The sequence below is a fragment of the Physella acuta genome, unplaced genomic scaffold, assembly GCF_028476545.2.
Source record: "Physella acuta isolate Inbredline_101_S28 unplaced genomic scaffold, ASM2847654v3 ptg000590l, whole genome shotgun sequence".
In the NCBI taxonomy this organism is placed as follows: domain Eukaryota; kingdom Metazoa; phylum Mollusca; class Gastropoda; family Physidae; genus Physella; species Physella acuta.
This window is the reverse complement of record NW_026732109.1, coordinates 563,057-587,238: the sequence shown is the minus strand read 5'-3', so window position 1 is coordinate 587,238 and position 24,182 is coordinate 563,057. Positions and strand designations below refer to the sequence as shown.

Below are 24,182 nucleotides of genomic sequence, written 5' to 3'. Positions count from 1 at the left end.
TACTAATTACTTGATTATTTTAAGTTTATTGATTTACAATATACGATATTTCTGGGGACAACATGTGGGTTGTCAATTCAGAATTTACCGAATACAAAAAAAAAAATACACGGGATATATTCTTTTTGCCCTGAAATGTAATGAAGATGAGTTACATTTTATTTTCGATTTTATCTTTAATTTTGTTCTCTTGAATTATATAATTAATAATATTTTATACTTGGTAAAACTAAAACTTAATTACTCTAAACCTTAAAAAGAAAATTAAGTTTTATACTTTTAGATTTTCCTAAAATCAAACGAGGTGTTTTCTTTACGATATGGACACACCGATATATTCCAGTAGTTGTTTCCCCAGCGTAGAAAACCCGCCATGAAAAGAAATATTTTTACATTTTATGAAATCGTCCACGTGGCCAAATAATTCGTACGTGACAAAACGTGTATATTAATGGAGTGTTTGTCCATAACATTAGACAAAGAGAATTCAGAAACAATAGTTATGGTATAATGAACATGTTAATAAAACAAAACAAAAATGCAACAACAGATGGCTAAAGTTAATTTGAACATTATTTGCAATAAAAAGAGTGTTGACGTTTTAAATATGTGTTTGCTAACTATACACCAATATTTCATTTGGAAATTTTGCATTGGGTAAGCAACATAATTTTTCTACCACATTACAACATATAGTATATAATATTTAAGAATTCGTTAATACATTAAATAAGCATTAATCACATTTTATAAAGGGTTCAAAGAGGAATTATAATTTTTACATGTTGAAATGTTTTTAAAACTACTAACTCTTTTGTTGAAGTTTGATTCTATATTCGCATACATGTAATATGTACCCGATAAATAATTTCCCCAACATTTCTCGGACAGCTCAGGATGAGATCGGTGTATTTGGTGTTTTTGGTTGTGTTATGTGCTGAGAGTATTCTCGGCTACTTTTTAGGTAAGTCAAAGCCGTCGTTTGATTGAGGCTTACTTTTTAGAATTGTGATTTGTAATTGATGATTCTTTGTAGTTATACTGATTAGATATATTAGATTTGATAAATAATTTCATTTGCAAAAACAAAAACTAATTATAATACTTTAGATTTGTAATTTAAAATATGTATAACATGGAGCTTCTAGACTTTAGAGAATATGTTAGTTTATTTTTTTTCGTATTACTTAGTTATCTTTTAAAACTACATTTAGAGCTTCAATAAATGTTTTTAAGGTAGTCTCCGAAAAAAACAACAACACATTTTTTAATTAATAAACCTTTTTTATTTATTTGTGTATGTATAAGTTAGGGTACTTAATCGAAAATATTTGCATGTACCAGGGACTCTTCCGAAAATATGGTTGCCATGGCAACGGCGGCCATCTTTGAAAAACTACCTTTAATGAAGATCTAAAATTTCATAAAGTAACATATATATCGGCTATATAATCAGTGATACTTCTTGTACTAACACTAATAGAATCAGCTGGATAGTTTTTGTAACAGACCAAACGCTAGAAATATTGTTTTCAATTTTTTATTTTTTAATATGGGGAAATACCATTAAATCTAGCATTAATTTCAATAGAATTTCGCCATACAGAATTTTGAAAAAAAAAATCCTTTAAGTACCTTAACTTAAAAATATACAATTAAATCAATAAAACGTTTTAAATGAGTATTTGTTTTTATCTGGAGCCTACCCCCTTTAAATATTTTAAAATTTAAAACGTTTGAATATTTTTTAAAATTTTCATTACTTCAGACAAGCAATGTATTTTATTCAATAAATAATAGAGTTGTAGCATTACAAAAGCAGTGATTCTATTCCCATTATGACAACTACTCAGTGTCGAATACACATAATAATATAAAATCAACAGGTCAAAATCAAAGGTATGATGTAGAAGCCAGAAATTTCCCAGAAGGCTACTCCTTGACAGAACCTGTATCCGGTCTAAACTTTGATGAGACCGATAGTGGGGAAGCCATAGGGTTAGTCGAAGAGTATAACCTGGAGCGGGCGGACGGCACCGCGTATGTCCTGAGCAGTGAGCCAGAGGAAGTGCTGGTTGGCGGAGACGTTCTCTACAATGCAAGAAGACCAACATGTGAAGAAAGAAAAAAAGAAATAATTAAGCTCCTTGAACGACTAGCTTTAAGGCTAAGTGAAAACCAAAGATCAAGCTATAACAGTGGTTATAATGAAGACTTTGACGCTGATCGGTACCTACGAGGGCTCATAAACTTAGAAACAAAGCTAAAGTCGAGCGAAAATTCTGGTTTCGATTTTTTCAAACTTCTTTTTGGTAATAAGGGTGGAAGAAAATTTAGATCTAATAACCGTTTCATTGGGGACTATGATGTACGAGAAAATGTACGTTACTCTCCTGGTATCATCAAATTATATAAAAATATTTACAAGCAGAGGCAAAATCCCAGAAGTCAACAGCCGAGAATTTTCTGGAGATTTGATGACACTGACGACAGAATTTCATCAGGCCGCAAACATTATCAGTGGACGGACTCAGGTGAGATACGAGCAATACGTTTTTTTGTACACATTGTTGATATGTGTGAAGGGGGAGTATGTAGCGTAGAGGTGAACACACAAGGGCATCGTCTATAAGCAAGGAAGTATTTAGATTCAGGGCGTAGCTATGGTAGAGACAGTAGAATCTGAATTGAAGGGTTCAGCCTTCCATCTATTATTACACAAAAGTAAACCCAACAATGAGCAATCGAAAATAAAATAAACTTAATTATTTGAACTGCTGAAAATTATAATTTTTGTTCAAAATTAGATCATTTACTTAAAATACGAGGTTTTGAAAAAATTATCAAGTTTTAAGGAACATGTTTCCCAAAAATAAATTTTAAAAATAAATTAAAAAAACATTTTCCCTCTTGAAAGCTGGGACTGATATGGAGTAGCTAGTATCGTACTGTCCATTCTCCAGCGCGCGGTAAAACAAACAAAAGGCAATTTAAATGGCAGTAAATTGCTTTCTGGACTAGTTGATACGGCATCTGTAGAGTCCCAGTAATGCCTTGTCCATAGTCCTTGTTTTTACTTTTTAAAAATAATGAATCTGCCGCTCTCCAATTCTTACATACTTAAACCATACACACACACAGCACAACCACACACCAATATTTTTTTATGTATTCGTAAATATTAATATAATTATATAATAAATTGTGTATTACGTGTTTATTTAACAAAGCATTTTGTAACAGTTGTATCAAACAACATACGATGACATCCAATATGCACGTTTTAAAATATTTATCTTCGTCGCCCATTTTAACTATTTACTCAAGTAGCTCGTTTCTTCCTCGCTGTGAAACTTCAGTATTTACTGCCTGACAAAATGGGGAAAAAATGGCATTACAATTTGTTCACTGTTACAAAACCTACAGACGCTACTTTAATTTAAATTGGGAAATTTAAAATTAAGCAAAAACATTTCCTATTTTCATTAATATTATAAGAGACCGATAACTTTTAAAATAGCATGAAAAGTTAATTCTTTTACTCATAAGTTCATAATGCTAAATTCGAATCCAATCATCTAATTTAAAAAAAAACATCTAATTTTACCTCACTTTTAAAAATCGGATTAGGAACTTGTATGAGAATAATAATAATAGATTTTTCTTTATTTCTCAAACAGCTGATGTGTTGCCACAAAGGGATTCAGTGGTTGAGCTCATCCCACACATGGCTTCAAGGAAAACTACTGTGAACAACTTTAAACATAAAGTCTTTTATCCCAAGTTATCCCCCGTACAATTCCACAACGTAGGCTACAACCCTGCCAGGATCTCATACAAGTACGGCGGTACAGAACTGGATGACAACACAATTTACAAGCATAAACAGAACGGACAGTATCTCCCTTACTCTGTCCCCAAACACAGAGTAAAGTACCCAACCAACGCAGCCCCTAAACCTATTCCAAATAAAAACTACATCCCCTACCTACCTCCACAACCTATTGAAAACAATGATAATATTCCCAACTTACCTCCACAACCTATTGAAAACAATGATAACATTCCCAACTCACCTCCACAACTTATTGAAGACAATGATAATCTTCCCAATGCAACTCCACAACCTATTGAAAACAATGATAATCTTCCCAATGCAACCCCACAACCTATTGAAAACAATGATAATATTCCCAATGCAACTCCACAACCTATTGAAAACAATGATAATCTTCCTAATGCAACTCCACAACCTATTGAAAACAATGACAATCTTCCCAATACAACTCCACAACCTATTGAAAACAATGAAAATCCCAATGCAACTCCACAACCTATTGAAAACAATGAAAATCCCAATGCAACTCCACAACCTATTGAAAACAATGATAATCTTCCCAATGCAACTCCACAACCTATTGAAAACAATGACAATCTTCCCAATGCAAATCCACAACCTATTGAAAACAATGATAATCTTCCCAATGCAACTCCACAACCTATTGAAAACAATGATAATCTTCCTAATGCAACTCCACAACCTATTGAAAACAATGACAATCTTCCCAATGCAACCCCACAACCTATTGAAAACAATGATAATATTCCCAACTCAACCCCACAACAGTATGATAATGGAGACTACTTCCCCAACACAACCCCCCAACCTATTGAAAACAATGACAATCTTCCCAATGCAACCCCACAACCTATTGAAAACAATGATAATATTCCCAACTCAACCCCACAACAGTATGATAATGGAGACTACTTCCCCAACACAACCCCCCAACCTATTGAAAACAATGACAATCTTCCCAATGCAACCCCACAACCTATTGAAAACAATGATAATATTCCCAACACAACCCCACAACCTAATGATAATTGGGACTACTTCCCCAACACAACCCCCCAACCTATTGAAAACAATGATAATCTTCCCAACTCAACTCCCGAAACTTATGAAAATGGAGATTTTAATCCAACTCCACAGCCACAAGTTGATGGAACATCCACAAAAACACCGTTTGGTAAGACTTTAAAAATTAATTTTGTATAAAGCATTTTTTTTTACTAAATTAATTAAGCTGTTAAAATACTTTTTATTACAAAATGTATGGCTTTACACATTTCTTCCGTAATTCAGCACCATTTTATTGATCAATTAATAACAATAATCTTTATTCTGTCTAAAACTTTTATTTCACAATCGATTAATAATATTAGGATCCGAAAACAACTGAGAAAAATGTTTTTAATCATTAAGCATTTTTTAATTTATTTGTGTGTATCTAAGTTAGGGTACCCAAGGGAAAATATTTTTGCATGCATTAGGGCTCTTCTTATCATATGGATGCCATGAAAACCGCAACCGTATAAAATGTAAAAAAAAAAACTGGAAAAAATATTTCTATAGTGTTTTTTTTTATATCGGTCAAAACAGTAAATGATTTTTGAAAAAAAAAAGAAACAAACAAAAAACAAAACAACTTGTAGGCATATTTTTTAACTGTTTAACCATAAAAAACTTGCAAGTAGCAATTCCAAAAAAAAAATAATTGATATTTTATTCCCAAGATAATGAAAACACAACTTCCATTGAAATAGAAGGCACAACAGAAAATCCAACAAATATCCCCGTTACCGAAACAACTCCTAGTTTACTCAGTAAGATAATGTTTTCTTTTAACGGTATTCTAAATCTTATGCATTGCTACTAAAAATGTGTTTTACTTACATGTAAAAGTGGTTGTAATAATTTATAATTTTAAAATTGTTCTTTTTTAACAAACTTTTTTAATTGCAAATATTGTTTACCACACATTTTAGATTTAACTCATCTCGTTTGTTGAAGCTTACGACCGCTAACTAAAATTTCTTAAGTTTGAATCCTGGACTTGAGTCTGTAGCAGGTTTCTAAATCCACCTGACTCACTGACAAATAAATTCAGCTTGACATACTCCTGAACATAAAACCCCTTCTTATGCCAAGCTCACTGAATTAGATGAATTCTACCTCATCTGCCCCTTGTTTTTTTCGGCACGAACGAGAAACGTTGATAATGCTAATCTATTCAAACATTGGAAGTGTATTCTAATAAACTTGTGGGCTTCCTTAAACAAATGATATGATTTTTAAAATAAAACAAGTTACAAGTAGTAATATCAAATAACAATCTCTACTAATGTTTGAACCCTAAGCTAACGCGACAAAACCACCGAATGAAAACCCTGCTGGAATAGTCTTCACAGTAGGCTTGGAGACTACAACTGAAATTCCATGTGGTAAATAAGTTTATATTTCAGCTTAATTTTTTAAATTATAGCTAAAATAAACTTGAATTAAAACTTCTTTCGTCTAATTTTAAGGCAGTTTTCTTGTATTGTTTTGGATTTAGATTATAACTTTCATGTTTAATTTTTAAAAGTCGTGCTATTAAAATAATTCCTTTACATTGAATGAACATACGTGGCTAATATAAATTATAATTAATATTTTAATCTTAAGATAACGAAACAACCCAAGCTACCCTAGAAGTAACGACAGAAAAACGTACTGGAGTGGTCTTCACAGTAGGCTTGAATACAGAGACAACGGAGGCTCCATGCGGTAATAAATGTTTTTTGAACTAGTCTAGTTGTTGTGTATAATTAATAGAATCGTATGTCAAAAGTGAATGTAATTAAAATCTATATTAAATATAAAAGTTTCAGCTAACTTGAAGGTACATTTTTATATCCTTTTATACATGTTAAGTGTATGAGTTGCCTTATGAGGCCTAACAGTCCAAAAGGCAGATACATGTTGGTTTATCTGCATGTGTGGATAGTTTGGTCAGTTCTACGGTCAAACGTAATTAAATATCGTGAGTCAAGTACCCAGCAGATGGTCAGTTCTACGGCCAGACGTCATAACTTATCGTGAGTCAAGTACCTAGCAGATGGTCAGTTCTACGGCCAGACGTCATAACTTATCGTGAGTCAAGTACCCAGCAGATGGTCAGTTCTACGGCCAGACGTCATAACTTATCGTGAGTCAAGTACCTAGCAGATGGTCAGTTCTACGGCCAGACGTCATAACTTATCGTGAGTCAAGTACCTAGCAGATGGTCAGTTCTACGGCCAGACGTCATAACTTATCGTGAGTCAAGTACCCAGCAGATGGTCAGTTCTACGGCCAGACGTCATAACTTATCGTGAGTCAAGTACCTAGCAGATGGTCAGTTCTACGGCCAGACGTCATAACTTATCGTGAGTCAAGTACCCAGCAGATGGTCAGTTCTACGGCCAGAGGTCATAACTTATCGTGAGTCAAGTACCTAGCAGATGGTCAGTTCTACGGCCAGACGTCATAACTTATCGTGAGTCAAGTACCCAGCAGATGGTCAGTTCTACGGCCAGACGTCATAACTTATCGTGAGTCAAGTACCTAGCAGATGGTCAGCTCTACGGCCAGACGTCATAACTTATCGTGAGTCAAGTACCTAGCAGATGGTCAGTTCTACGGCCAGACGTCATAACTTATCGTGAGTCAAGTACCCAGCAGAGCTCGGTAGAGACTCGGATATTATCTACAGACAAGGACATGTGACCCAAACTGGAGACTTTCTGGCTTACAGAGGATCACTCTATCACAAACCCACGCAGTTCCATCTTCTATATTTAGAATTAAATATTTTGTTGTCTTGAAAACCGGCAATAAAATTTTAATAATTTCTTTGTATCAGTTTAAGCTAAACATTCATTTTTTTCCCGCAAATATTTTAGATATAATTTTGTACTAAAAACAACTTACGAGCTGAAATTTAAAATACCTTTTTTTCTATAACATGTTGAACCCATAGACAACGAAACGACTCAGGCTGGTGTACAAGGCACACAGGCAATCCCTACTGAAGTTATTTTCACAGCAGGCATCAATCCAAGCACAACCCCAACCCCACCCAGTAAGAAAATGTTTTCTAATGTAGCCTAGATGTTGAATAGAATCTAGATGTTGAATAGAATCTAGATGTTGTATGTAGTCTGGATGTTGAATGTAGCCTAGATATTGTATGTAGTCTAGATGTTGGACAGAGCCTAGATGTTGTATGTAGCCTAGATATTGTTTGTAGTCTAGATGTTGAATAGAGCCTACATGGTGTATGTAGCCTAGATGCTAAAAAGAGCCAAGAAGTTGTATGTAGCCTAGATGTTAAATTTGTAAGTAATCTAGATGTTGAATGTAGCCTAGATGTTGTATGTAGTCTAGATGTTGTATGTAGCCTAGATGTTGAATAGAGCCTAGATGTTGTATGGAGACTATATGTAAATGGGTTACAAGTAAATGTGCTTACTATGCACTTGAAATAAAAATACAATGTTTTTTAAATCTACTTAAAGGCAGCTTTTTAAAATATCTTTTTATATGTTGGTGTTCACGTCTGTGAATAACTCTTTGAAAGTTCTACAATTTTAATAATGACTTTTTAAATCACATTAAATAATGTTTTTCAGTTCAATTTTGAGGAAATTATAAATTATAAAATACGTTGCATATCTATATATCAAATAACAATCTCTACTAATGTTTGAACCCTAAGCTAACCCGACAAAACCACCGAGTGAAAACCCTGCTGGAATAGTCTTCACATTAAGCTTGGAGACTACAACTGAAATTCCATGCGGTAAATACGTTTTTATTTCAGCTTAATTTTTTTATATAGTACATTTAATGCTGTGTATGACGAATAGAATTATATTCAGAAGAAAATGTGCTGAAAATATACTTTAAGTGCGTCTTTATGACTACATTGCTTGCAGCTATTTTGTATTTCTTTTACATTAACTTAATAACTCTCAATCGAAAACTTAGCAATCAGTTTAAACACTATCAAAATAGGTGGAACATTTTAGCTCCAAATGACATTTTCAATTATTAACTGAACATTAAGATAACGAGACAACAACGCAAAGTGAAATAGAAGGCACAACGGAAAAACCTACTGGATTTGTTTTGGAGACTGCTACAACTGAAATTCCATGTGGTAAAAAGTTGTCATATTAGCTAATTTATATATATATATATATATATATATATATATATATATATATATATATATATATATATATATATATATGTGTGTATGTATGTGTGTGTTACATACATATACATAAGTGTGTTAAAGAGTGTGTGTGTGAGTGTTCGTCTTTTGTGCATTATTCCACTTTTAATCCAAACGCCATGAAACTTTGGAAGTTGAAAATACCACTAGGGGGGATTTAGTGTCAAAAATATATTTCAATATCGGCAGGGTGCAATTTGGCGCTCCGAGCTATCCCGTGAGCACTATGGCGCCTGCGTTCGTCTTAAACAGTGAGATATACTGCATGCAATGGGTATTAGAGGCATTTACTAAACATAAACAGGAGCGTCCGCCGTCGACCCGACTTGATGCAATGTGGCACCTCGAGTATTCCAGTGAGCACAAGGGCGCCAACGTTAGTTTTAAACATTGCAATAAACTAAGGATAAAATGTGAAATTAGTGTCGTTAACTAAATTGAAACTGACGCGTCCGCCGGCACCCCGTCAGGTTGCGATGTGTCGCCTCGGGCTATCCCGTAAGCATTATTGCAACTACGTTCGTTTCAAACAGTGCGATAGACTATGCATAAGATGGGGTATTAGAGTAGTTCACTAAACAAAATCAGGCGCGTCAGCCGGCATACCGGCGGGGTGTGATTTGGCTGCCTGCTCTACCCTGTGAGAACTATGGGTCATACGTTAGTTTTAAGGAGCACCTTACAAAATTGACACGATGGCACACGGCATTCGATGATTAAACTGAATCATGGACCGTACGCGGCGTCCCTGCGGTAGCGTAAATTGGAGGTTCCCAAGAGCGCCTCACTACATCCCGGACACATAGGCGGTCGATGATGTATGTTCTTTCTCACTATTACGGAGAGTGATTAACTTATACTCAAGTCTTTCCTAAAGCACGCCAAGGGCGTGCAGGACGGTAGTGTAGGCAAACCAGTGCCCTGATAAATATCCAAGCGCAGGCATTGTTTACACTTAAATAACTCAGTTTCAGATAACAAGGGCACACGTCTAAGAATATAGAATTAGTAACAAATTGATAAAAACCTCCTAATATATTTCGCTTGTTTTCTATATAGTAGCTTAAAAGCTGTGTATGACGAACATACGTGTATGCCAGAAGCAAATGTGCTGACAAATATACTTTAAGTGTCTTTATAACTACATTGACTGCAGCTATTTCGTATTTGTTTACATTGATTTTACACCTCTCAATCGAAAACTTTGCAATCATTTTAAACACTGTTTAAAAATAAGAGGAACATTTTAGCTCCGAATGACATTTTCAATTATTGTTTGAAAATTAATAAACATTTTAGTTTCGAATGACATTTTCAATTGTTGTTTGAAAATTAATAAACATTTTAGCTTCGAATGACATTTTCAATTATTATTTGAACATTAAGATGACGAGACAACAACGCAAGCTGAAATAGAAGGCACAACGGAAACCCCTACTGGATTTGCCTTTACAGTAGATCCCAATGAATCAAGTAAGAACATGTTATGTTTTGGTCGGTAACCAGACGCATCTAGACTAGAAATGCATATTGCTCACTATTAAATGTTCTTGAGCCTTGAGGTATATATAATATTTTATAAATGGTGGAAAATCAACGAAGGGGTTAGTTTTTCAAGATGGCCGCCGTTGTCATAGTTACCAATTTTTTTTAGTGGAAACACACGCAGATGCACTTAAAAAACCAAAGAGAAACAATTGTTTCCTAACGAGTATTAAAAAGGTTTTTGTTTTTTTACAGAAGCCTACCCCCTTAAATCCTCCACCATAAACTAATTTAAGAACGCAGAAGAAGAAGAAAAATCATTAAAATAAATATGTCATTACTATTGCAGGCTGAACATCTGCCAAGGATTGAAATACCAAAGTATGCAGGAACTACATTGTGACTGAAGTATTGGTGATACATATTTAACAAATCTTTCTATAACGTCAATACATTTTTTCAGCCTTTCCTTTATCTGATGATGAACGACTTGCAAGCTCTACTAAAACTGTATGATTAAATCCATTGAGTAAACAAATAGCGTAGATGCTTTTAAATTCAAATAAATTACAGAAATCAGTTGTCAACAGAAATTGTTTTTGTGACGTTTATTATTGCTCTTTAATTAGTAATGAAATCAAAGAAATTAATCTAACAAGTCTCTCCGAAAGTGGTTATTTTCTTTGGTTTATTTGTACGTTGTACCTGTTTTTTGTAAAAAAAAAATGTTAGCAGGGCATTTCTATTTGGTTTGTAGAGTGTCATTGCACACACACACACACACACACATGGTTAAACGCTAATGTAAATATATGCATGTATACTTATATCTATACCTATATCTATAAATATATAGGCCCTATATATATATATATATATATATATATATATATATATATATATATATATATATATATATATATATATACATATATGTGTGTGTATGCGCTAGGTTTACATACTGCAGGTGTTTTCAACAATCTTCTGCTCTATGTAGCCGAGCGTGTCAAAATCAAACGCCAGGATAATCCCGTCATAACTGCTGGCCACGTCTCGGAGCTCCTGGTACGAGATCTCGTTCTCCTTGCCCACAATACCCACGGCGATGAGCTCTACGCCAAGTTTCTTTAGTTCGTTAGCCGCTGCCACAGCTGAAGGGGGAGGGATGGGGAGGGTAGAGAAGACGACACTGAATGTAATAAGATGATGGTAAATTCAAATTTAGAGGAATATTACTAAGTGTAATTCTGGTTGCCGAAGGTATTGTGGTGAATAGTTTGGTGAGATGTAGAGACCCTCATTAAAAACACAATCAAGTAGGGACCAACTAGAGAGATCGACCTATGAAATTTAGATTAACTTTTAGACGTGCGTGAGACAGTAGCTTTCTTCAACTTTTTCTATATTATTTATCATGTTGGAAGGGATTCACTCCAACAATATTACGTGTCAACTTGTTATGCGCCATATAGGCCGTAGACTCCGATTTCAGTTTGATTTTCTTTTTGCAGTTTCTTCCATAGCCTTTGTCCAACCAATAAGAAAGTACAAGACAAAATGGTATTAAATTTTGAGTCTTGCTCCTATATGATCTGCTTTCCAAGCTATCGACCCTCCTCTGCCCGAGGGTTTGAACTCTGGTATTTTCGGTTCAGCAACCATAAGCTTAACCGACCAGAGCACGCCGACCCCTACACCAGTTTTATAAACTGACATGTTTATCTGTTCAAGATCAGTGGGGTAGCATGGTCGAATGGTAGAGCGTGCGAATGTTGACCTGAAAGTCTCGAGGTCGGAACATCATGAGTCCACCCAGCTTTATCAGATACCTGACCCACGTTAGGGAAAATAAAGGTGTTGGGCAAATGCTGACCGACTTATCCCTATATATGCAGAGAATACACAAACAGGCGAACTCTACTTCACCTCCCACATGGACGATCAGACTTAAAGTGTACTTTACTATTGATCTATTCCGGAGTATAGCGTGCCCTCAGTCAACTAAAAATATTTTAAAATTCACCCCAAACCTACTCTGCGTAAAACCCAACCCGAGGCACACAAAAAGGTGTGCAGCTAAACGATGTGCACTATGTGTGAATCACACTACAGTCCCCTAGTGTGATTAAAACGTGTATAGCATAACTAACTTTTATTTGGGCTCCTTGAGATGCCGTCTGTGATGAGAATCACAAAGTCTTTGGCGTCCTTTCTCCCCCCTTTAGCCTCGCTGAACATCCCGTTGTTCCTCACGTAGTCCAAAGCTTCTGCAGTGGCGGTGTGGGCGTTTAGATACACAGCTTTTTGGAGACTCTGCTCACAGTGATTGTGTCTTTATTTATATATATATATATGTTCCTTATTGCGTTTTGGCATTATTTTCATAATAATTCGTTCGTAATTATAATAAGAAATCTAAATATATGTAAAATGTGTAGGTTTTATTGGTTAATGGCTAACTGGTTAACTTTTTAATTTGTTTTTCCATATGCTTGCCCTGCAAACTCACCACCCTAGTACCTGACTGCGCATATATTACACATACCATCTGCGTGATAGAAACCACTTACTTTGGCCAGAGACTCCTGGTCACTGTACGTGTTTAAGTCAAACAGCCATCTGGTGCTATAGCTGTAGGACACGGCACCAAATCGCACGTCAGTGGGGCCAATGGTGAACAGCCTGGTGATGTTCTCTACAAAGTGCAGCAGTTTCTTCCAGTTCTCCAGCCCTAGACTTTTTGAAGAGTCCATGACGAAGATGATGTCAGCGAGCGTGTTACTTGGGCACTTGAGGGGTTCTTCAGGGGGACCTGTGGGTTCTTTGGGGAAATCATTTCGGTCAGTACCCTGACGTTATGCACTTACCATCGAGATAAAATAAAACTTTTCTTAAACAACGGCGTCTGTTAATGCACTATTAGCTATACTATGTCTGATATACCCACTTGGAACTGTTACTGTGTTATCGACTGGATCACAAGGCTCATCATTTGATGCTGTCCAGGGAAAAACAAACCAGTACTTTAAAAAAATGCTTTAGAAAACATGACTTTTTCTTAATGTTAAAAATAAAATGACATAACTTATTGAGGCAATTTTTTATCTAGTAGGCTACTAACAAGATGAGCCTACAAATCATGTAATTCATAAAAAAAAAGTTCTAAAACAAATTGAAGCCTCAAAAAATTGTTTATAGTTGATGATAACATTTAAAAGTGAGTAAAGTGAGTAAAGAGTTTGTTAAAAAGCTAATTAAATCTTTTGCTAATGTTTTAATATACAGCAGTTATTTATAACATGGTTCTTACGTTTTCAACTACGATAACTTTACACATTGGAAACTAAAAAAACACCTAAATTAGCAAGTGACTTTGTGTTAAAGAAAATGTTACCTTCACACGTTCGGCTGACCAGTTGATTCTTGATGTACGCCAAAGCATCAAAACTGTCAGCCAGGATAACTTCTCCGGGAGATGAGGCGACGTCCAAGAGCTCCTGTTTGACGACCTCGCTGCCAATACCCACAGCTATAATCCTGACATTCTGACTCTTTAGCAAATCAGCTGTTGCTTTGGCTGTTTGTATTCATTTTTTAATAATATAAGTATGTTTGTTTTAATTTCTTTATTTCTAGCCTTGTCCTTTACGTGCAAAATTTAGGGCTTGCGGTAAAAAAAAACCTTGATAATACCCAATGACATAAACACCCGGATTAAGTATCCCCATTAAAAACACATTCATCTTTACATAAACAGCCACAATGACCGGCATAGCTCCAAACCTAGAACGTAGTTAAGCTTGTATCGTGATATTTATAAATAGTTGGTGCTTGCTCTATGATTATTTGTTGTTGCAACTTAAAATCAAATAAAGTAGGCGGATTACGAATAAGGGCAATTTGGGTTGCATAACATCTTTGTAACGTGATTAAATTTACCGCAATTCGGTGAATTAAAGATTTTATTGTTATACTGCAATTTAAGGCAACATGATCACATACTCAATGTTCTTACCTTTACTTAACTTAAAACATCAAAAATATCGTTTGATTAAAATTAATAAACACCGAGATAAATAGGCAATATTAATAACCATTCTACTAATTTTCCCTTTATCACTCTCAAACGAGTTCGTATGCCCAATTATTGTATTCAGATACATTTAGTTTTCAAATAGTGTTTTAAATGTGATCTAGATTACAACTCATAGATGGTATTTAATACTTAATATATAAAGAAAAGTAGCATGAGCAACGGACACTAAGAAACTGTTCTCTTCTGCTTCACCTACTTTTCTCTGGCCAGTTGGAGCCTCCGTCAGTGATTAAAACAACAACGTCCTGTGCTGATGCCCGTCCACCGTTCGCCTCGTCGAACATCTTCCAGTCCATCACAGACTGGAGGGCTTTGTTAGTGAATGTGTGGGCGTTCAAATACTTTGCTCCTTTCAACGCCTTCAAAGTTTGAAATCAGACATTAAATTTAGTGTATTATTAAATTATTCTATATTATGTAATTTAGTGTACGAACGTCTCAATCTATGAATCAAAAATTAAACTGTAGTTGACAGTTTCAGGAAATTTAAAAAAAAACTGTGTTATATAGGCAACGAAGTTATACAAACGATAAATACAAAGAAAACTAAATATAAAATACTAAAACATAAACACTAAGTTGATGTTTTGACCTTTTGGATTGAGGAGTAATCTGAGTAGGTCTTGAGATCAAACAGCTTAAAGGGTGTGTAGCTAAAGGAGACGGCCCCAAACCTGGCATCGTTGGGCCCGAGCTTGAACTGCTTGACCACATCCACAGCAAACTGCAGCTCTCGTGTCCAGTTGGACTTGCCCATGCTGACAGAGGAGTCCAGGACAAAGATAACATCAAGCTGGGTGTTCTCTGGACATTTGATTGCTGCAGGTGGGGGATCAGCTGAGGCACCATGGAACATATTTCATTAATAATTATGATCAGCTTCCTAAAACTAGTTTGTGTATAAATACACATTTAATAGAGATGATAGTTTTTTCGAAACCTTGTCAAAACCCATTGTTAATAAATCTCATAAAGCTAAAACCAATTTAACGTTACAGTAAAGACAGCTGAGTAGTTATAAATAAATTTAAACTGACCAGTCCAGGCGATGGTAACACTGTATGCCAGTAGTATCGTCAAGCCGTATAGACTCATTGACGTGATTAGGCGCATCCTAAGGGAAGACAGATACTCTATAACATAAAGCAACTATCAGAGGCGTCAAAAGAGGAGGAAGGCGGATTGCGAGAGAGACGACACCATTTAAATGTCTAACCAAGGATATGTATACAGGAAAAACAATGCTTTATCCAGTTTAATTAATGTTGAGCTAAAAACCCATTTATGTGTATATTGACAAGGAAGGGTGACTCCATGACTAAAACGTTATATTGTAATATCTTGATACAACAATGCTACGACCCGCTGTCTCTATATACATCTTTATATAAATATAATTATATATAAATAAACCATCAGGTATTAGGTATACATCTTAGACCTTTATTTTCTTTACATTTATAGAGTTGTTCTACAATTGTTAAATGCATGCAAATAAAAGAATTACTTGTGTCTAGACTGTAAATTTAAACGAGAACTTGACTAAAAAAATTAAAATTCGTTAAAGTTAAAGGAAAAAAAGTTAGTTGATCATACCAACCATTAGAGCTAATTAATTAATTGTCTTACATTTACCTTTATTTATGACCTGATTTGAAGATATTTCCTACAACACAGCTTAATATTTCCTCAATTCTTCTCAACTGGTTTATATAGTTGCATGTTATGACCAATTAACGCAACTGATTATTCATTAAATACATGAACATTTCTGGAATATTAACATCAACATTTACAATACAAACATGAATGTAATGCCATGTCTATGTCGGCACATGACAAGGGTAATACATTCTAATCAAGTGCCTTTCATCTCTTTATTAACATAATTTGCATAACTAATCACTTTGAAAGTATGGATGCTAAATAGTTAATTTGCTACAGATAGCCTTGAAGAAAGGCATAATGTATCAACGAGATCAGATATCTAATTACAAAGATGAATGAATAAAGATAAGCTGTAAAATATTGTATGCATTTGGAAATGTATTTTGTTGATTGAGGAGATGATGTACACAGGTGGGTCGACTGCATGTTACATCCAGATCCTAGACTCTAGAACCTTGGTCAATAGGTAGTATAGGTGTTGGTGGATCCAAGTTATAACATGGTGGATTCGCGTTAAAAGATGGTACATAAGTATTATAGCGTTGTGGATGCGAAATTAAACACATTTATGGATATAACTTAAAACAGTGGTAGCACATAAAACACGGTGGTGGCACATAAAACATGGTGGTGGCACATAAAACATGGCACATAAAACATGATGGTGTCACATAAAACAAGGTGGTGGCGCATAAAACATGGTGGTGGCGCATAAAACACGGTGGTGGCACATAAAAAATGATGATCGCACACAAAACATGGCACATAAAACACGGTGGTGGCACATAAAACATGATGGTGGCACATAAAACATGGTGGTGGCACATAAAACACGGTGGTGGCACATAAAACATGACGATCGCACATAAAACATGGCACATAAAACACGGTGGTGGCACATAAAACATGGTGGTGGCACATAAAACATGGTGGTGGCACATAAAACACGGTGGTGGCACATAAAACATGACGATCGCACATAAAACATGGCACATAAAACACGGTGGTGGCACATAAAACATGGTAGTGGCACATAAAACATGGTGGTGGCACATAAAACATGGTGGTGACACATAAAACATGATGATCGCACATAAAACATTGTGGTGGCACATGAAACATGATGGTGGCACATAAAACATGGTGGTGGCACATAAAACACGGTGGTGGCACATAAAACATGATGATCGCACATAAAACATTGCACATAAAACACGGTGGTGGCACATAAAACATGGTGGTGGCACATAAAACATGACACATAAAACATGGTGGTAGCACATTAAACATAGTTGTTCCAAATTATAACGAGATTGATCCAAATAAAAACATGTTTGATCCAATTTAAAATTGTGGCGATCGAGACGAAAAACAAAGGCAGTTACAAGTGAAAATCGGAGTAAAAATATTGATATGAATTAATAGGTATGACTGATTGGAATTAATAAACAATAGCAATTCAAAATTATAAGTTTTAGTTCATTCATATTTAAAACACTAGTACACTGAATAAATCGTTTACTTCTCTTATAAACATTATATTGGCAGTATAAAAATAGAAAGTCCTATCTCGTTAAGCAGCCGATTCAGATAACACATTTTTAGACCGGAATAAATCATTGAATCAGTAAAAATACATTTTATCATATACTAAATTTAAAGAAGGGGTTGGGAGATCGTTGCTTGTGTGTACTTAACAACAACCATTGATACTCGGGGTCTCGATGCCCTCATAAAAAATCTGAAAAATCAGACCACTTTTTAACAATTTAGCCTGTCCTCCCTCACTTTTTCGCGTGCCATGTCTCATACAAGTACGGTCACTGAGATGTTTTACTTCCGTATATTTAGTTGTTAGCTAACATGAACATCAGCTCAGTCGCTTCTCTTTCTCAACTCGTTCAGTTTTACACCATCCCACAATCTCACAACACAATATGGACAGTACAAGCTATTTTTAGAGCTTACTTTCACATCTTCACAGTTCACCTCACCACAGTAGGTGATGATCCAGGCACTAGTCGGGCAAACTAAAGGCTGGTAGGCAAAGTACTAAACACCAGTAACTTCTAGATGACATAATTATATCACCATCACATTTCTAGATTTATACCATCAACTTCAATATTGTCAGAACAACATTATCAGCACAAACATCGCATTATTAGACCAATACCTACCCCAGCACCAAAAATATTGTTACACCAGCACCATCAGCTCTACCATCACATTGTTAGACCAATCCCATCATCATCGCATTGCTACACCAATACCATTATCATCGCATTGCTACACCAATACCATCATCATCGCATTGTTACACCAATACCATCATCATCGCATTGCTACACCAATACCATCATCATCCCATTGTTACACCAATATCATCCCTAGCGCATTGTTATACCAACATCAGTTGCGCCCTCATAGGACTTGTCTGAAGCATACACAAATAGACAATATTTTGAATATGTAAATGAACCGTTTTGTGTTGCATATACATATAATTTCCACTTACCTCAAATGGAGAAATTCTATGTAAATTTATGGTAATTTTGATGACGATGTTAGTGTAAATACTTGGTTTGTTGACTGTAAATGTGAGTTGTAAATGGTGTGATGTTGACATGATATTTGTAAAGAGAACCGCAAAGAAAAGACAGGTGTAAATGATGATGTGTCTGTTAGTGTTCAGTTATCTTTTACAATGTGTTGCAGTTCAATACAAAAAAAAATGTTTTCCTTTATAAATTATTTATAAACATTGATCATTTGCCGCCTTGCTGCACTTGTGTGCTGTTGAACGCGACAGCAGAATAATATATTATACATCCGAAGTAATCTGCATGTTGCGTGTTATGTTCAAACGTAACCTTACTGCTAAAGTAATGTTAACATTGCGGTAGTTTAGTTGTTAACATTGTTAACATGGGAGTATTTAGAATACCATTCATGTTATGTTACAATAGTTACTACACTTTTGTTGACACTTCCGCTAAAGTAATGTTAACATTGCAACTACACAATGTTAACATTGTAGCTACTATGATATTAACACTGAAGCTAGGGATAACATAGTCGCTATGTCATATTGTCAATTCAGCTAGAGTATGATGAACTTGGACTGAACTCAAGGTGGTCTTTAGTGGAAGGTTAAACTCCATTAAGTGCTAGATAACAGGCTTTTGTAAAATTGTGATAGCGATTATTAGTTTTGAATACGACTGCTTACTTATTTGTTCTTAATTGTGATGTTGGCCGGACTGTTCCTCAAACACAATTATTACATGAAAAAAAATTATGCGTCTTATAGGTCTTTAACTCAGTTTTCAGCCAGCTTTTCTTTTTGAATTTGTTTCGATAGCCTTTGTCCCTTGAAGAACGAACTACAAGGAGGCTGTATTTGACTTTAGAGTTTTTTCTCCTAACGTGAGACAATTACCATTCAAAGCTGCGTGGGCTTTCGGGTTTGCAGTTAAACTATCAGCCCGTTCAACTTACATAACAATATACCACGCCACGTTAAACTATCATTGCAATATGTTGTTAAACTCTGAGCCCGTTCAACTTACATAGCAATATACCACGTCACGTTAAACTATTATTGCAATATGTTGTTAAACTCTGAGCCCGTTCAACTTACATAGCAATATACCACGTCACGTTAAACTATTATTGCAATATGTTGTTAAACTCTGAGCCCGTTCAACTTACATAGCAATATACCACGTCACGTTAAACTATCATTGCAATATGTTGTTAAACTCTGAGCCCGTTCAACTTACATAGCAATATACCACGTCACGTTAAACTATTATTGCAATATGTTGTTAAACTCTGAGCCCGTTCAACTTTCATAGCAATATACCACGTCACGTTAAACTATTATTGCAATATGTTGTTAAACTCTGAGCCCGTTCAACTTACATAGCAATATACCACGTCACGTTAAACTATCATTGCAATATGTTGTTAAACTCTGAGCCCGTTCAACTTACATAGCAATATACCACGTCACGTTAAACTATTATTGCAATATGTTGTTAAACTCTGAGCCCGTTCAACTTACATAGCAATATACCACGTCACGTTAAACTATTATTGCAATATGTTGTTAAACTCTGAGCCCGTTAAAATTACATAGCAATCTACCACGCCAGGTTAAACTATCATTGCAATATGTTGTTAAACTCTGAGCCCGTTAAAATTACATAGCAACATACCACGCCACGTTAAACTATCATTGCAATATGTTGTTAAACTCTGAGCCCGTTAAAATTACATAGCAACATACCACGCCACGTTAAACTATCATTGCAATATGTTGTTAAACTCTGAGCCCGTTCAAATTACATAGCAACATACCACGCCACGTTAAACTATCATTGCAATATGTTGTTAAACTCTGAGCCCGTTAAAATTACATAGCAATATACCACGTCACGTTAAACTATCATTGCAATATGTTGTTAAACTCTGAGCCCGTTCAACTTACATAGCAATATACCACGCCACGTTAAACTATCATTGCAATATGTTGTTAAACTCTGAGCCCGTTAAAATTACATAGCAATATACCACGCTACGTTAAACTATCATTGCAATATGTTGTTAAACTCTGAGCCCGTTAAAATTACATAGCAATATACCACGCCACGTTAAACTATCATTGCAATATGTTGTTAAACTCTGAGCCCGTTAAAATTACATAGCAATATACCACGCCACGTTAAACTATCATTGCAATATGTTGTTAAACTCTGAGCCCGTTAAAATTACATAGCAATATACCACGCCACGTTAAACTATCATTGCAATATGTTGTTAAACTCTGAGCCCGTTAAAATTACATAGCAATATACCACGCCACGTTAAACTATCATTGCAATATGTTGTTAAACTCTGAGCCCGTTAAAATTACATAGCAATATACCACGTCACGTTAAACTATCATTGCAATATGTTGTTAAACTCTGAGCCTGTTAAACTTACACAGCAATATACCACGCCACGTTAAACTATCATTGCAATATGTTGTTAAACTCTGAGCCCGTTAAAATTACATAGCAATATACCACGCCACGTTAAACTATCATTGCAATATGTTGTTAAACTCTGAGCCTGTTAAACTTACACAGCAATATACCACGCCACGTTAAACTATCATTGCAATATGTTGTTAAACTCTGAGCCTGTTAAACTTACACAGCAATATACCACGCCACGTTAAACTATCATTGCAATATGTTGTTAAACTCTGAGCCCGTTAAAATTACATAGCAATATACCACGCCACGTTAAACTATCATTGCAATATGTTGTTAAACTCTGAGCCTGTTAAACTTACACAGCAATATACCACGCCACGTTAAACTATCATTGCAATATGTTGTTAAACTCTGAGCCCGTTAAAATTACATAGCAATATACCACGCCACGTTAAACTATCATTGCAATATGTTGTTAAACTCTGAGCCTGTTAAACTTACACAGCAATATACCACGCCACGTTAAACTATCATTGCAATATGTTGTTAAACTCTGAGCCTGTTAAACTTACACAGCAATATACCACGTCACGTTAAACTATCATTGCAATATGTTGTTAAACTCTGAGCCTGTTAAACTTACACAGCAATATACCACGTCACGTTAAACTATCATTGCAATATGTTGTTAAACTCTGAGCCCGTTCAACTTACATAGCAATATACCACGCCACGTTAAACTATCATTGCAATATGTTGTTAAACTCTGAGCCCGTTAAAATTACATAGCAATATACCACGCCACGTTAAACTATCATTGCAATATGTTGTTAAACTCTGAGCCCGTTAAAATTACATAGCAATATACCACGCCACGTTAAACTATCATTGCAATATGTTGTTAAACTCTGAGCCCGTTAAAATTACATAGCAATATACCACGCCACGTTAAACTATCATTGCAATATGTTGTTAAACTCTGAGCCCGTTAAAATTACATAGCAATATACCACGCCACGTTAAACTATCATTGCATTATGTTGTTAAACTCTGAGCCCGTTAAACTATCATTGCAATATGTTGTTAAACTCTGAGCCCGTTAAACTATCATTGCAATATGTTGTTAAACTCTGAGCCCGTTAAACTATCATCGCAAAATGTTTATCTAGATAGCAGATGTTGCGTGGGCTAGAAAAATAAATAATATGCAGAAATTTGTTTGAAATGTCCACGTTAACATTTCCTTTGACCCAGCTGAAAATACGAATTGAAGTCTAGTATTTTTACATAATATGATAAGCTAAGGACATCCATGAACAAAGAAATATGATGCAACTCTTGAAAAATAATTGCAAAAATAATTGGAAAAATATGCAGAAATTCATTTTGTGTCGCTCTCAAGCACAATTATATATACAGGGGTACTTCAACAAACTAGATAAGTGCCTCGTCATACGAGTTATCGAGCTAGCTAAAAACATTCTGAAAGGTAGGAAAACAACGCACACCATTGGACAAGTTTATTTTAAGGCCTTCGTTGAAAAGTTGGAAACATCGCAAACAGTGAAAAATTCAAAGAACATCATACATAGCCAAAATATTAAAACATTACACACTAAAATTTAGTTTCAATTATATTCGGTGAAACTAAATTCCCGTAAAGTTTAGGCATGCAGTTTTAGTTTAAGAGTGTGGCGAGTAAATGGATTAAAGTGGCCGAAAGAGCTTAGCATACTGGGCCTTCTTCCTGAATCTCAAGTCGGCTGATTTTCGAGTTTAAAAACTATTAAAAAACAATTTATCTCGTTGCATTATTGTTTATTGTGTTTTCAACGAGCATTAGTCATGTTCAAATACATCTTTCTTATTAAAAATTAAAAAAAAAAATACGCCTGTACCTATCATTGAGTAAACCGGATTGGCCATGGAATATAGATCAAAGAAAGTCACAACAATTGTTTTAATGATAAATAAACATAACTTACAGAGCGACTTGAGATAAACAATTAATAAAGAGTTACCAGAATTATTTCGGGCATCACTTCGCCCCTCCCCCACCCGAAGAAAGTCTACCACCCAACCCCCCCCCCCCCCTCCCCCGCCCCACCCTCCGAACGAAATGGAATGTATATAGAAAATAAATGTTTAACAGTGTCCGCAACCTCCCCCCCCCCCCCCCCAAAAAAAAAAATTCAGGTGCCCAGGAGAAAAAAGTCTGTAAGAAACATTGCTTGTTACCTCACATCATCATCATCATCATTCCATTGTGGCCCCTGGGAAGCAAAAGGCTGCAAATCTCCAGCGGACTCGGTTTTGGGCTGCTCCCCTAATCTGTGCCCATGTGAGCCCAGCTGTTTTCGCCTCTTCTTCAACCGTTCTTCTCCATGTCTTCCTTGGCCGGCCCACCCTCCTTTTTCCCTGTGGATTCCAGTCCTCACAATTTAAAGACAATTACTGGTAAAATGGACGTTCCGACCCAAGGTCTTCGTCAGAACACAACATTGACGTTAAAGACTAGACAACAAAAAAAAGCAGTAACATAACTTTGTATTTCGCTCGACGGTGAAAACAGTAATAAAACATATGGTGTTAGTTATCTCACAAGTTGTGTGCTGATGAAGACCTTGGGTCGAAACGCTCTTTGTACCTGTAATATAGTAAACTTTCTGAAGTAACTTAACACTATCTGTTTTATTACTAATTGTATTAACATCACTGCAGCTACCATTTGTATTTATCTATCTCGGTACCACTGAACTATATTCCCTTACCAGGAAACCGGATTTTATTTAAAGTGGGTAGGCTCCGGAAAAAACGGAAAAAAACGTTTTAATTTAT

At 35.4% G+C, this 24,182-nt stretch overlaps 1 protein-coding gene across 1 annotated transcript; it reads left to right on the top strand.

Moving 5' to 3' along the window:
* Positions 1-615: 615 nt before the first annotated feature.
* LOC131947242 (mucin-2-like) lies at positions 616-11,157 on the top strand. Its single transcript, XM_059308389.1, has 12 exons — positions 616-657; positions 892-964; positions 1,887-2,534; positions 3,681-5,033; positions 5,581-5,670; positions 6,205-6,288; positions 6,512-6,613; positions 7,848-7,949; positions 8,586-8,669; positions 8,937-9,029; positions 10,494-10,580; positions 10,942-11,157. Exons 2-12 carry the CDS (start codon positions 898-900, stop codon positions 10,944-10,946), a joined length of 2,715 nt encoding a protein of 904 aa, XP_059164372.1. The 5' UTR covers positions 616-657; positions 892-897; the 3' UTR covers positions 10,947-11,157.
* Positions 11,158-24,182: the final 13,025 nt, after the last annotated feature.

Coding starts and splice junctions, on each gene's coding strand:
- LOC131947242 (XM_059308389.1), top strand. CDS start 898: ATGAGATCGGTGTATTTGGTGTTTTTGGTTGTGTTATGTGCTGAGAGT. Junction 5,034..5,580: donor ATCCACAAAAACACCGTTTG/GTAAGACTTTAA, acceptor TTTATTCCCAAG/ATAATGAAAACACAACTTCC. Junction 8,670..8,936: donor TACAACTGAAATTCCATGCG/GTAAATACGTTT, acceptor CTGAACATTAAG/ATAACGAGACAACAACGCAA.